Source organism: Leguminivora glycinivorella, chromosome 2 (assembly GCF_023078275.1).
Source record: "Leguminivora glycinivorella isolate SPB_JAAS2020 chromosome 2, LegGlyc_1.1, whole genome shotgun sequence".
NCBI lineage: Eukaryota > Metazoa > Arthropoda > Insecta > Lepidoptera > Tortricidae > Leguminivora > Leguminivora glycinivorella.
Window position 1 is genome coordinate 2,205,614 of NC_062972.1, and position 14,969 is coordinate 2,220,582.

Consider the following 14,969-nt stretch of genomic DNA (forward strand, 5'->3'; position numbering starts at 1 on the left):
ATTAAGTAGGTGCAGTGTCTTAATAAAAATAATGAAAAGGAAACTGTAACCTAAACTATGGAGAGATGAATATTAAACTATACATATTCAAGATAAACTTACATATATACGTAATTAAAATAAACATACATATATATATATTAACATTGATATACATATACCTAGTGTGAATCATTAAGATGACGATGAAGAAACTTTGTCAAGGAAATACTTGCGCAACATGCGCTTGAATGCGAATTTGGTCTGTGCTTGTCTAATTTAGGCGGGTGATAACCTAATCAAAAGTAACAAAGGTGAGGTGAGGTGGGTAAAATTAAGTTAGGTACAGGTACAGTGAGCTGCGAAATCGCATGGAGAAATTATAATTATTATGAATGAATTCATTGATAAATTCGCCATGCACTTTTAGAGGTCAACTGTACAGGACCTATTTATAGGGATGACAGAACTGGTTCAAGACCTAGCTAAAACGCCGTTCGTAGGGGTTGGTTGACAACCGCCTGTATGGTCAAAAATAACTTACTACAATTTTTGCAGTAGTTAGTAACTTCTTAATTGCGTCCTCGACTCCGCGTAGTAGGCTTAAGTCTATATGACCTTCATAATCTGATATACTTATAGTTAATCTTTATGTGGTAATACCAATAATCTGCAATAATATATCATTTACACACAAGATAATGTGCAGCTACGAATTATTTGCGATCAATAATAATTCTACGCTAATATAGATACCTGTAAGTTTTTATCCATGTTATCAATGTAGATACTAAAATAAATGTATGTTTTGATATACTATTGTAAAACAAATGAATGAGAGTTAATGTGTGCAGTTGATTGTTTACATTTGGTTTGTCTATAGTGTTAAACTTTTAAAATGTATTGATTATTAATGTGTTAATATACGAATATTTACCAGAGAAAATTGTGTGTCATTGAAATATATTTGTGGAAATCCTGTGTAAATAAGGTTACGGATAATTATATCTAGAAATGGAAGTGCAAAAAGAAGATATTGATAAAGTGCCATTCGAAATAGCATTAGATAAAGCTGGTGAGTAAAAACCCATTCTTCTGTCTAAATACTATTAAAAGTAAGTGATATAATGAAGTGATACTTACCTATAATAAAATGCGATTGCGATGAGTTCTAACCTCAAAATAATCCTTTTTACTTTTCCTACCTTATACTTGAAATTTTTTAGGCGTTAGGGATCAAGCAAACGTATCTAGTTAGCGTGTCAAACGGACTCAGTCAAATCCACTGAGTTGTCCGTCTTTATTATCTTTATTCACATCTTTCAGCTTTCGGGCGTGAATTTTTGTAAGTTGAAGTCAACAAAAATATAGAAAATGCCTCGTTACGTGATATTTTATTGCAACAACACAAAAATTATGAACACTCAAGGACCTTAGACATATTTCCAATCACAGGCAAGTAAATCTTCAATACAAAATCTGACACGCTCGGCCCCTGTACAAATAGATGACCTTGTTTCTTCCAATGAATATAGATCTGTGGGCCTTGTAGTGTTCTTTTACTTATCTATGCATAATTCCTCATTAATCATTTTAAATCAGATTAATATAACAGGTTTCGGGCTATACAGCTACATCAACACGATATGCGCCGGCGTGGCCATAATCTCCATGGCGTGTTTGGTGTACGGAACCACCATATTAGTTCCGGCCAGCGCATGTGAGCTGCAGACTACAAGTGCTCAACAGGGGTTACTAGTAGCTGCACCAGTGGTAGGTAAGTGTTAGTAGTCAGTTCTACGGCAGCAGTATGTTCCGGCGGAGTGGCTATAGTCTCCATGGCATGTTTGATATATGGAGTTACCATTTTAGTTCCAGTCAGCGCCTGTAAATTATTGACTACTTGATCATAGCAGAGGCTACTAGTAGTAGCATCGGTGGTAAGTGTAGTTCCTGACGGCCTCGTTGTAGTCATAATATGTTAAGTAGAACAGTATGTTCGGGCGTGGCCATAATCTTCATGGTGTTTACGCTACTAGTTTACCTAACCAGCGCCTATGTGCTGCAGACTACCAGAGCACCAGTAGCACCGATGATAGGAACGAGTAAATACCTATAGTTCAGCAATTCCCGTCAACTTTGTACAATGCCACGTCATCAAATTTTAATTGATCCTATTTTGTTACCAACATTTAGTAATATAATTCGACTTTCGTAAGATATATACAGGATAATTGTTATAATTAAGAAAATATAGATACTAGAGAACCTTAATGACGAAATAAAACTTAATAAAATCTAAATTCATCAACAAAATCTTGGTAACAAAATAGGAATTAATAAAAACAAATTTAACTTTTCCCTTAATTTTTGTACAAACTTTTCGAGAACTGCTGAGTTGCAGGATTTCTGCTATCTAAGAAGACCTAGAGGCAAGCCTTAAAACTTGAGAAATAAAGTCAACTTTTACTTACCTTTCTTTAATTTCGCAGGACTGATCATAGGCGCCACTTTATGGGGCTACCTAGGAGACACCCGTGGACGACGTAAAATGCTACTCGTTTCTCTTCTATCCTCGGCTGTCCTCAATGCAGTCAGCAGTATCTCCGTCAACTGGGTTATGCTGATGATCCTGCAATTCTTTACTGCACTGTTGTGAGTTTCCATAATAAAAATAATTTTCTCGTACCTGTACCTGTATTCCATAACTAGTTACATTTAGTTTGCTCTGTTGTGCCGTAGTTAACACAGTTCACCATAAAATTCATGGTTTTATAATGAGAGAAATAAAGAGTTTAGACATGAGAATTTGCCTGTAATCTTGGCCTTCATAACACACACTGTTCTTGATCCTGCTGCAGCAGTATTTAGGGAATTATTGCCGGTAGCGCGAGGGGCAGCGGCAGGGGCTGAATATAAATGAGGCATAACATTAAGCAATCTAGCAAGGATGTTCTTCTTTTAATAATGTTTGATGATGTTTTATCGCAGGGCTGCAGCCATGTACACCTTGTCAATGACGTTGTTGAGCGAGTGTGTGCCGTCGTCGAAGCGCAATTTTGTGGTGCTCATGGTGTCCAGCATCTTTCTGTTATCTCAGGGGATAATGGCAGGTAATTATTATTTTGTAACTACCACATAAGTAATTAATAATATTTCAATATACCTTGCTGCCTTCGTTCAAGTTTAATAACAGAGGTAGCGGTGTGGTAACTGCGCGTAGGTCAGAGAACAACGTTTGTTGAATGGCGCAAGATGAGACTTAGTCTTCAGCTTAAGACATTAAAGATATAAATTATTTATTTTTTAAGTAGGCATATTTATTAGAATGCACTTATGCAGGTCAAATAAATAAAGCTACGCCAGCTCTAACCCTACGCTTCAGCCTCGAGAAGAATTCAGTTCTCCTTCAGTTGGAGGAGGGTATCCACTATGAGACCGGCAAGAACATTGTGACTTTGTCTGTCCTGCGCAACTTTTCACCAATTGTTGAATCTCTCAACTTGTGGCTTTTAATTTTCAGTTTCTTAGAGATGTATTTGGTCGTTCAAGTATAATGTCTCATGATCATAGTTTTATTACAAACATCTAAACATTTTCCAAATTTTACAAAATTTTGCTTAATCTATTTCCAGTGCTAGCCATCCCCGTGATCCCGCTCACGTTTTCCCACTACCTCTCCGCCCTGGGCATCTACTGGAACTCCTGGCGCACCCTGGTGGTGGTCTACTCCATCCCAAGTCTGTTCTGTGCTGGGTCCTCTTCTTCATGCAAGAGAGCCCCAAGTTTGCACTGGTTAGGGGGGACGAGCGCCAGGCGCTGGAGATCTTGAAGACTATACAAAAGACGAATCTAGGAAAAAAGGCGGTATTTAATGTGAGTAGTGTTCTATTTTTTAAAATATACAACAAGAGCAGACAAAGACCTGTCTAGGGTCTCTGCTGGCAATCACCTGGCAGTTGACGATCGAGAAAGCCTTGTACCACGTACAGCTCAGCGGAGCGGAGAGGTCAGTGAAGGAGGCTGGCGCAAGTGGACTAGGCTGGACGGATCTTCAATTAGTCGCCCAGGATAGTGAAAAGTGGAAGATTCTTCTAAGAGCCCTATGTCGGCTATGTCCCTAATGAGGGATAACAGGATCAAATCATCATCACACAACAAGCTAAAATTACTTAGAAATGATGGAAGAAAGCTAAACGGAGACTGATTGGAAATAATATTGGGAAGAACTTACTAAGTATTAGTTGGTGGAGCATTTTCAATTATTTTATGGCTGTTTGTAGGCGAGGCATCTCCTGGAACTTTCATACATTTTGACTGACGCAATCCACTCATTTCTATTAAACAGCCAGTTCCTCAAAAAAAGACATTTTTGGTTCCTAAGCAAATTCTCGTCATCCAGCTGGAACCCACTACAGTACTTGATAATTCTTGCTTTGTACGATTCATTAAAAAATATATATTTTTCAGGTTCCAGGTTTACTTCCCGAAACATCAGTGTTGACGTCAAAACTGTCTGCCAAGGACCAGATAGTGCCCCTCTTCAAGGCGCCCTTGCTTAAATACACTGTAATACTAGCTCTTCTCTTCATGTTCCAACTGTAAGTAAACTTCCGAAATACAATCTTTATACAGGCGAATCAAAAATAAAATGGTTCGTTTCGATTTCATGTTTGCAATAGATGCACAACCAAGATTCCTACGATTTTTGATAGTTCTTCCTCATTGTACATATTTTGGAACAGCTTATGAAGGAACTTTGAACCACTGTTTTGTCTAATTAGGTACCTACTGAGTTAGCTTGTGTTGCACCTACATTAAAATGAAAAATAATTTATTTAGGTATCATAAATATCAAAATGTCAGTTTACTATATTTTCGCGAGAACAATCACCAAAAAAAATTTTTCTAAAGTAGGTAAATTTTATGTTTTTCCTACTCAGAATTACGAGTCCTTTCGATCTAGGACAAAAAACAAGAGATAAAAAAATTTCACACACTTTACACTTTGTAACCGCTGTATAAAGTGTTTGGAAAATGGTAACGAAGTAGAAAAATTAAATTTGGGATTATTTTTTTACCTTAGAAGGATCGAAAGGGCTCGTGATTCTGAGTAGGAAAAACATCAAATTTACCTATTTTGGAAAAAAGGTTTTGAATCTTTTTTCGCGAATATGCCCAAATAATGTAAATATAGCCTCGGATTAGTGTCCTGAGCCCTAAACTAGGTTAACCTGTCTTATAGGGATTATATTCCTTTATATTTTTCAGGTCCGGGTCCTTCCTAGCCTGGTTGCCTTCGATAGCCAACCGGGTGATCTGGATGTACGAAGTGGGAGAAGTACAGGACCTGACGCTGTGCGGCATCCTGCAGGCGGACCTCAACTTGCCTGGTGATGTGAGACCAATGCATACTTGCATAATTTCATCATGAAATGTTGCGAGGGGAATTTCATCTTAAAGGGTTGGAAAAGCGCAGATCAGCATCAGGTCTCAAAAAGTTTGTACATAGCCATGTCAGCAAATTTTAATTGATCCTGTTTTACTACCAACATTTAGTAATATAATAAGTCGACTTTCGTAAGATATATGCAGGATAATTGTTATACTTAATTAAGAAAATATACATACTAGAGAACCTTAATGATGAAATAAAACTTACTAAATCATCAAAAAAATCTTGGTAACAAAATAGGAATAAAAAAATCAAATTTAGCTTTTTCCTTAATTTTTGTACAAACTTAAAAACTGCTGAGATGATCCTCTAGAGTTGCAGGCGTTCATAGGCTACGGTGACAGTTTACCATCAATCCAGCTTGTTTACCATCGAGGTGGTATTAAAAAATGACCTACTTTACTGTCTGGGTTGAAACTTGAAAAGTCATTCATTCTCGTCCTCCTTGCGTTATCCCGGCATTTTGCCACAGGTCATGGGAGCCCTTGACAACTAAACACAAAGATGATAATGGATTAGAGTAATTTTACGAGTAATTTTAATGTTAGTAATTTTAATGTTATTGATTACCTTTATTTAATTTTCTTTTGCAGCCTAATGCCACGCCTTGTGCCTTGAACGTCACATCTCTCCTGATTGTGCTTCTGGTTGGCGCTGTGCAGTCCGTCTTAAATCTGTTCCTGACTATCGTAAGTATCCATAGTATCCATACCCCTATTAAATGTTTTCTTCTAAGGGCTACTTGCACCAACGAAAATGGAGGGTTAACCCGAGGGCTGACCCACCATTTTATATGGAATTTGACAGTTGACAGCCCACTAACCCTGAGTTAAGTAGTTGGTGCAAGTGGGTAGAACGTCATTAAGGTCCAGCACCAGTGAAAATAGGGGGTTAACCCGAGGGTGAACCCAACATTTTATATGGAATTTGACAGATGACGGCTCACTAACCCTGAGTTAAGTGATTGGTGCAAGGGGGCCTTAGGGTTGCAAAATTGTACGAACTAATACAAAATTGCAATAACGTTTACTAACTCGATGGTGTCCATGATTTTCTTTTTAACCCCTGACGCTAAAACGAAGGGGTGTTATAAGTTTGACGTGTCTGTCTGTCTGTCTGTCTGTCTGTCTGTCTGTCTGTCTGTCTGTCTGTCTGTCTGTCTGTCTGTCCGTCCGTCCGTCCGTCCGTCCGTCCGTCCGTCCGTCCGTCTGTCCGTCTGTCTGTCTGTCCGTCTGTCCGTCTGTCTGTCTGTCTGTCTGTCTGTCTGTCTGTCTGTCTGTCTGTCTGTCTGTCTGTCTGTCTGTCTGTCTGTCTGTCTGTCTGTCTGTCTGTCTGTCTGTCTGTGTGTCTGTCTGTGGCATCGTAGCTCCCGAACGGATGAACTGATTTTGATTTAGTTTTTTTTGTCTGAAAGCTGAGTTAGTCGGGAGTGTTCTTAGCCATGTTTTATGAAAATCGGTCTACTATGTCGCAGTCGGGGGTTTTTCAAATTTTTAATTTTGTGGTTAGGTTATTAATGACGTAAAACGACGGAGTGTTATAAGTTTGACGTGTCTGTCTGTGTGTGTCTGTCTGTGGAATCGTAGCTCCCGAACGGATGAATCGATTTAGATTTAGTTTTTTTTGTTTGAAAGCTGAATCAGTCGGGAGTGTTCTTAGTCATGTTTAATAGAAATCGGTCCACTATGTCGGTTTTTTTTAATTTAAATTTTGTGGTTAGGTTATTAAGTAGGCAAGTAATTATCAATACAGCTCAGAAGGAATATCAGTTATGTAACAAAACTAATGAATTTCTTTAGTTCTGACTTCAAAATTCTCTGCTACAGGTGGTAGTGAGTCGCGCAGGCCGCAGAAACACCGTTATGGTCCTCGCCGCCGTGGCCGGATTGGGTGGAATCCTGGTCAACCTGGTCTCCAACACGATTGGGACTTCTATTCTGTTTGGATTGTTCCTTATGGGTATCATAGTACAGGGGTTGTACACTGCTATTGCTGTCACTATCTTTCCTACGCATTTGAGGCGAGTATGATAAAGATAGCAGCACAAGTTGTACTTGGTCTGATTAGGTGGAATCCTGGTCAACCTGGCCTCCAACACGATTGGGACTTCTATTCTGTTTGGATTGTTCCTTATGGGTATCATAGCACAGGGGTTGTACACTGCTATTGCTGTCACTATCTTTCCTACGCATTTGAGGCGAGTATGATAAAGATAGCAGCACAAGTTGTACTTGGTCTGATTGGGTGGTATCCTGGTCAAGCTGGCCTCCAACACGATTGGGACCTATACCCTGTTTGGATTATTCCATATGAGCATCAAAGCACAGGGGCTTTACACCGCTATGGCGTCACTACCTTTCCTATGCATTTAAGGCGAGTATGATGAAGATGAAGATATGACGTCTTAGTCAACTTAAAGTTAGTTTCTGAGACAATACAATACAATACAAATACTCTTTATTGCACACCTCAATACACGAAACAACATAGCAAGTATAAACAACAACTTAAGAGGTAAAACAAGAGGCGGTCAATTAGGTATCCTTTTTGGGCTTTTCCTCACGGGCATTAGGTTGCTATAACTCTTACCACCTTTTCCAAATATTTCAGGCCACTATGCAAATTATAGTAAACATGTATTTAGACAGGGTTAAAATCAATGTTAAAATCAATGTGACAGCAATAGTACAATAATGAAAATTTTAAATTTTTTTACGAAAAGTTCGGGAGGCTTTTAGAAAAGGGATAATTTCTTCACCATTAAATTAAGTCTCTGAACGATTCGAGACAGTAAAATTGCAATTTGAAAATCATTCAGATTACATGACAGGTCAGTACATTTAATCGGATGTTTTTTTTATCCCAGGGCGATGGCAGTAGCCCTGACGATGACTGCTGGTCGCATCACCAGCTTCGCCGGCATCCAGGTGGCTAACTACCTGCTGGGGACCAACTGCGAACTGGGTTTCTACCTGTTCGGGGCTATCTTCGCTTGTGAGTTCAATTTTAGCTTTAGGACACTTTCATCAATAATTTAATTTAAAAGTTGGACAAGTTCCATGTGTCTTCTACCTTCATTTTGACTTCCAGATACGATAAGACGTTGATTATATCCTTTATTTGGGTCATGTACGCTTTCATTGGTCTCCCCTTTGCCTCTTTGCTTCAATTATTCCTTCTAATATGTTTTTAATGAATTCGTCGTGTCGTCGTAGGTGCCCCAGTATTTGCCTCTTTTGTTATTTATAGTTTACTAGCTTTTGCTCGCGGTTTCGCTCGCGTTAGAAAGAGACAAAAAGTATCCTATGTCACTCCATCCCTTCAACTATCTTCATTAAAAAAACACGACAATTTGTCGCTCCGTTTTGCCGTGAAGGACGGACAAACAAACAGACACACACTTTCCCATTAAAATATTAGTATGGATACTTTTATCCAGCAAGATACTGTTTGCACATTTTGCAATAAGTATGCTTTTGACAATTTTAAAGAGGTTTAACGTAAACTCGACAAGACGATATTGGTGTCTTTTTAACCGACTTCAAAAAAAGGAGGAGGTTCTCAATTCGACTGAATGTTTTTTTTTTTGTATGTATGTTACTCGATATCTCCGAGAATCATGGACATTTCAAATTTTTTTTTCAATTGGCACCAAGTCGGGGTCTCATGATGGGATCTTGGAGAAATCGAGGGAACTCTTCAAATGTTATAGGCACATGTAATGTTTTTAGTGTATTTTTCAAAGGTACACCAGTATTTACGCCTGATAGTAATAATTTTATGTGGCTGAGCTGATGATGGAAGGTCAACTCCTCAATGGTTAGAAGTTGAAGGATAAACTATGTACATATATTTGATACATATAATACGAACCACTACAAATCAACAAATAAATAAATTTTGCCTTCAAAAATAAGCGCGTTACAAAACACGGTTTAACGAATTCAGAACGATATTGTCCAAATTATACACAAATCAATTATTTTTGGAGTCGGGGCCAGCCAGCCAGTATGGTTGGGTGGGGCAAACAGGAAATAGCAAGGCGACGAATAGGTTTCGCGATAAGAAATCATTTTTTGTACCACCATCATTTTTTGTACCAATCAAATATACGGTAGAAACCGTAGTGGCTACGAAGCTTATAAAAATCTGAGCATGCCTCTGTTGGCAATAACTGTATATTTTTGGCAGTTACAGAGTCTAGCTAGGTTTTATGAACAAAGGCTTGCAGAAAACATTGGTAACCTAGGCTAAGTTAACATTTTGGTGGACACTACAGAATGATTTAAATGACACCTTCAGACAAGCTATTTATTTTGTTTTCAGCATCAGCGATCGTGGCATCATTTCTCCCTGATGACCGATTTTTAAGGAATTTCAGCGCCCTAAGGAACAAGATTAAATCACTATATCAACAAACAACGAACTTATAGAACCCATTGAGTTCGGAATCAACTATTGAATCACTTTGAACTTTACGCCGTACAAATAAAAACCATTTATTCTGCAAATAGGCCATAGGGGTACTTTTTCACGTCAACATGCAGAATTTTTAGGGTTCCGTACCTCAAAATGGAAAAACGGAACCCTTATAGGGTCACTCATGCGTCTGTCTGTCCGTCAGTCACAGCCAATTTTCTGCCAAACTACTGAACTGTTTAACTTGAAATTTGGTACACGTTATATAAACCTGTGACCCGAAGACGGACATGTAACTTAAATTAATATATTTTTATTATAGGGGGTCACTTTCTTATATTGAAGACATGTACTGTATCAATTGACTATTAAAATCTCACCGGTGGAAAATGCTGACGCAGTCTAGGATGGAGTATGTATATGTACCCAAAACATGTGTATTCACTCCTGATTTAAAAAGATCCAAGTTATAACGGGATTTAGAATGGAGGTAAATATTTGACTCTGTCACTTTTTGCTTTGACAGGCCATTATTTTGTCCAGGGCATTTGTTTTGAAGTATGTTGCGATGTAGCTAAAACGTATCGTTTGCCAAATCTAACGATTATTTACGAATTGGTTGAAACGATAAGGCCCTATGTACAAGGAGGCGCTTAAACAAATATACGATTTCTATCAACTTACTGAAATGTCATTTGAATCGAAATGACAGACTCTGCCATAGCACTAGTTTAAAAATAAAAATGAATGATAAATGGCATAATAAGTAAATCCTGCGTGATAAATTAATATCGTAAAATACTCACTAACGAAGATCCTCAAAAATGTAACATGTGTTAGATTCTGTTTAAAGTAAGCGAAATATTGTTTTTGAGGTACTAGATTTTTTAAAATATTATTACAGGATTTTATTTAAAATTTCATTAGGTCGCGCGAGTTTACGTTTTGTGGACGCTGTCATGTGTCAAAAATGTCAACTTACAGCTCCGGGACAATAATGCCCGGCGAATTGGACCATTCAAAATTTAAATATTTAATAATAATTTGTATACATATATCACAAAATACTGTAAATAGCAATAGAATAACATTTTGTATTTTTATAATAAATCACGGATATAAGTATATTATGGTATTTTTATTTGCTTAATGGCTTAATGAAATAGTACATTTCGATACAAGTGCGTAAAAGAGCAAGTTTGAAACGAGTGGCGATAAATTAAAACACGACCGAAGGGAGTGTTTTAAATCGACACGAGTTACGAACTTCCTTTTCGCACGTGTATCGAACGACGTTTTTCAGTACAGATGGCCCTCGGAAGTTTCGACCTGACATATAATGAACCACTTCTCGCACTAGTGCGTAAAAAAAACACCATCTGTACTGAAAAAGTATATGGTGCACCGGGTCTTTCCACTACTTAATCGAAATATTTTCCATGTTTTACACTATTATTACTGCCATAATGTGTCTGAATCTGCCATAATCTGCTACGACACGACCTGTTTCTCAAAAACATCGTAGAAGGAAAAGTAGAAGGGAAGAGGGGAAGAGGAAAACCTAGGAGAAACTATTTCACCCAAATTAAAGAAAAGGTTCAGGGGGCCGATTTTTGAGTCTCACGGCGTTCGAATTCAGAAAATTGTCACTGAAAATAATAGGCAATTCACCGATTTCAACCGGTATTTTAGTGACAGTGAGACTCAAAAATCGGCCCCCAGGTCGTGTCGTATCAGAAGGTGAAGGAGTTGGCAGAAGACCGGACGAGTTGGAGATTGCTCCACCGACAAGAGCACAGCTCTTAAGTTAGAAGAAGAATGTGTCTGAACACGAGTGTCGAAATTGCCCCGGTGCACCTTAGTGTAATTGTAAGGATATTAGCCGAGTATGCTGAAGATCCGGGTTTGATTCCCAGCTCGGCCACCAGTGGACTTGGTCGTTTTTAGGGTTCCGTACACCTCTATAAATTGCAAGTATAATTTTTTTAATTTATTAATATTAGTTATAGAAAATGGCCAAAATGAAACTGTAAATGTCAAGTTACTAGGTCAAGTGGGGTATCGTTAGAAAGAGCTCAAAATGTACATATCAAAACTATTTTTATATTTTTTGTAATGGAAAATAAAATATTAAAACTTTCGAAATCGGTTAACATTATAACCGAACTAGCTTTTGTCCGCGGCTTCGTTCGCGTTAGAAAGAGACAAAAAGTAGCCTATGTCACTCACCATCCCTTCAACTATCTCCACTTAAAAAATCACGTCAATTCGTCGCCTCGTTTTGCCGTGAAAGACGGACAAACAAACAGACACACATACTTACCCATTTATAATATTAGTACTAGTATGGATTATCCCCATAGTGGATACCCGCCTACTTGAAAAATAAATATTTCATTTTCATTTTCATAAGTGAGTACATATTACAGTGAAACCTGGTTAAGTGGGACCTGGATAAGTGAGAAACCTCTTTAGTTGGGACGGAAGGTGTGGCCCCGACACTTTCGTACCGATTTACCTCTATTAGTGAGACATAAAACAGACCTCTATAACTGAGATTAGCCTTTTCTATTTTATAGTGACTTTTCCCTCTATTAGTGAGACAGAGTACTATTTTACCTCTGTTACTGAGACTATATTTGAAATGTATATTGACTTAATTGTTTGTTAAGAATTTTATTGGAATTTACCTCTGTATCTGAGATACAATCTATGAGCTCTGTAACTTGGACTTTATTAATATTGTCTTCGGTTACCGCGATAGTTACTCATGAAATAAAACTATGGAAACGGATTAAATCGCGTATAATGAATTTAAAATTCATCCCGAATCTGTAAAGAGTTCGAAACGTCGGGACGAATTTTAAATTCATTATACGCGATTTAATCCGTTTCCATAGTTTTATTTTTTGGACTTTATTGAAAATCTATTTCCATATTTTTAATAATTATTAGCCAAAAATACAATAAATACATTTTTTTCGTGTGTAAAAAATACATTGTGTAATATGATATTGTGCAATAAGCTTCTATTGCACAATGCGCTATTTCCCAAAATTATTGTCCTGTAAGGCAAAATCCGAAATCCGAAATAAATCAGATGACCGAAGGGTTTTTTGGAATATTTCAAGTAATAAAAATTTATGTTGCAATGCAATTCGCTGAAAACTGTGAACTTTGAAATGTTGATATTGTTGATCCACTTGTTTATCTTGTTATCTCTAATCGACGTGAATATCAAAAACTGTTATCTAGTCCATAATCTTTTAAACATGTCTAAAATTGGCCTAAGAATATGTTATCTTAGGGGAAGTAATTAAATAATCATCTATTAAAACTAATCGGCAAAAAAATCAGCCATTTAATTATTTGTACAGCATACAAATCGACGACAACAACGTATAAGGCGAAATCTGCGATTTTTTTTTGTAGCAGATAGCACCTTGTACGTTGGTGGGTAAGGTGCAATTTTCTGAAAAAAATAATTGCAGTTTGCACCCTATACGTTGTTGTCGTCGAAATATTTAAGTAGCTAGCAATACATTAAGATGGAGCTACTACTCTTGTACAGCAAATCATTCACAAACGGTCAGCAATTCAGCAATATAAACTAAGTATAAATCTGCTTCTGTTATACTTAATGTATCTGCTTAATAAGATCTGATGATGTCCAGCTGCAAAATAATTATTTGGTCAGCAAGATTTATGAATTGGTGACTAATAACGATATAGGTGAAATATTGCATAAGTAATTTTGCGTTCTAAACCGTCCTTAATAAGTCTGAAGAACACACTTCATAGCGCCGCGTGTGGTAAAGTAAAGAACTAAATCGACCAATATGCCGCTCATTTGCTGATCAACTGATTTTCCTGCTAACCATTTTATCTCAGTCAAATCCAAAATTACATAATTGTGCTTACCCACTGCTTGCTTTTCAATTTTTTTAGTTAAGTATAGATCACTTTCTACCGCTTAAAAATAGTTGTCAAGCTACTAAATTGATTTAGAGCAGCCCAGTTTGACATTATTTGCGAAGTTGAGAAATAGGTACCTACTTGTAATCTTTTAGTTGTTGACCAAACATCAATTTTAGCTGACCAAATTATACATATATCTTTTTCGTCATTATCGGCATTTCCGCAGATCGATTAAATGACATCCTTATCATAAACGTCAGCTATTTAAAAACAAATATTTGCTTTCCGTATTCATTTCTCGATCATTGACCGTTATAGTCGTAATCCTAATTTTATGAAAATCATGATCTGAACAAAATAGTTTATTGATATTTTCTACGACACAGGCCGACAGGACATTGTGATTTAATCAAATAAATAGGTAATAGGTAACTAGCTGAATGAATTAATTCTGAAAAATGCATTCTACAGAAACAAAAGATGCAAAAGTTTCTTTTGAAGAAGTGCTCGGAAAAACAGGTAAGTTATGTTATCAATATTAAATTAGGTACATACATTTTATATGTTAACGGTCCCGTTTACAACTTCCCGTTAACGCCTTACAAAACGGTTTTCAGCGACGGCTTTGCTAATATTAAAACTTTAATTAAGTTTCAATAGTCATTTGTTTTAGTAGTACCTAGTAGTTTTACAAGGGGGCAAAAGTGAAAATATTGATACCCGAGCAAGCGAAAGATCGCGAGCGCAGCGAGTTGTAGGTGAAACAAATTTTGCAACGGAGTGAAACACAAATTTTCACGAGGAATAACTGCAAAACATAAAACTATATTAATTAATTTATTAAATTTATGATTGAAAATCATTTGTACGCCTATTCTACTAGCTTTGGACGACGAGGTAAAATTAATATTAAATTACATTGACTGCAAAGTGGAAGGTAATTTCATACAAATTGTGAAAAAAAAAACGACTTTGTCATTCGTTTTCCAGGTTACGGCTTGTACAGCTACCTGATAATAGCGTTAGCGGGGGCGTCCACCATAGCCTTCGTGACTTTGATGTACGCTAGCAGCATCATCGTGCCCGCCAGCGCTTGTGAGCTGGAGACCACCAGCGCGCAACAGGGGCTGATGGTGGGGGTACCTGTCGCAGGTAGGGAAAGTTCTTCTTTGTGTCTACCATCTACTTCTTCAGTAGT

At 37.3% G+C, this 14,969-nt stretch overlaps 1 protein-coding gene across 1 annotated transcript; it reads left to right on the plus strand.

Moving 5' to 3' along the window:
• The first annotated feature begins 43 nt into the window (after nucleotides 1-43).
• LOC125240063 (putative transporter svop-1) lies at nucleotides 44-10,510 on the plus strand. Its single transcript, XM_048147912.1, is given in 12 exon segments — nucleotides 44-1,054; nucleotides 1,595-1,756; nucleotides 2,472-2,634; nucleotides 2,971-3,092; nucleotides 3,615-3,716; nucleotides 3,719-3,855; nucleotides 4,450-4,580; nucleotides 5,251-5,377; nucleotides 6,028-6,123; nucleotides 7,261-7,454; nucleotides 8,301-8,428; nucleotides 9,761-10,510. Coding segments are annotated over 12 exon segments (1,530 nt in total). The 5' UTR covers nucleotides 44-993; the 3' UTR covers nucleotides 9,868-10,510.
• The last annotated feature ends 4,459 nt before the right edge of the window (nucleotides 10,511-14,969 follow it).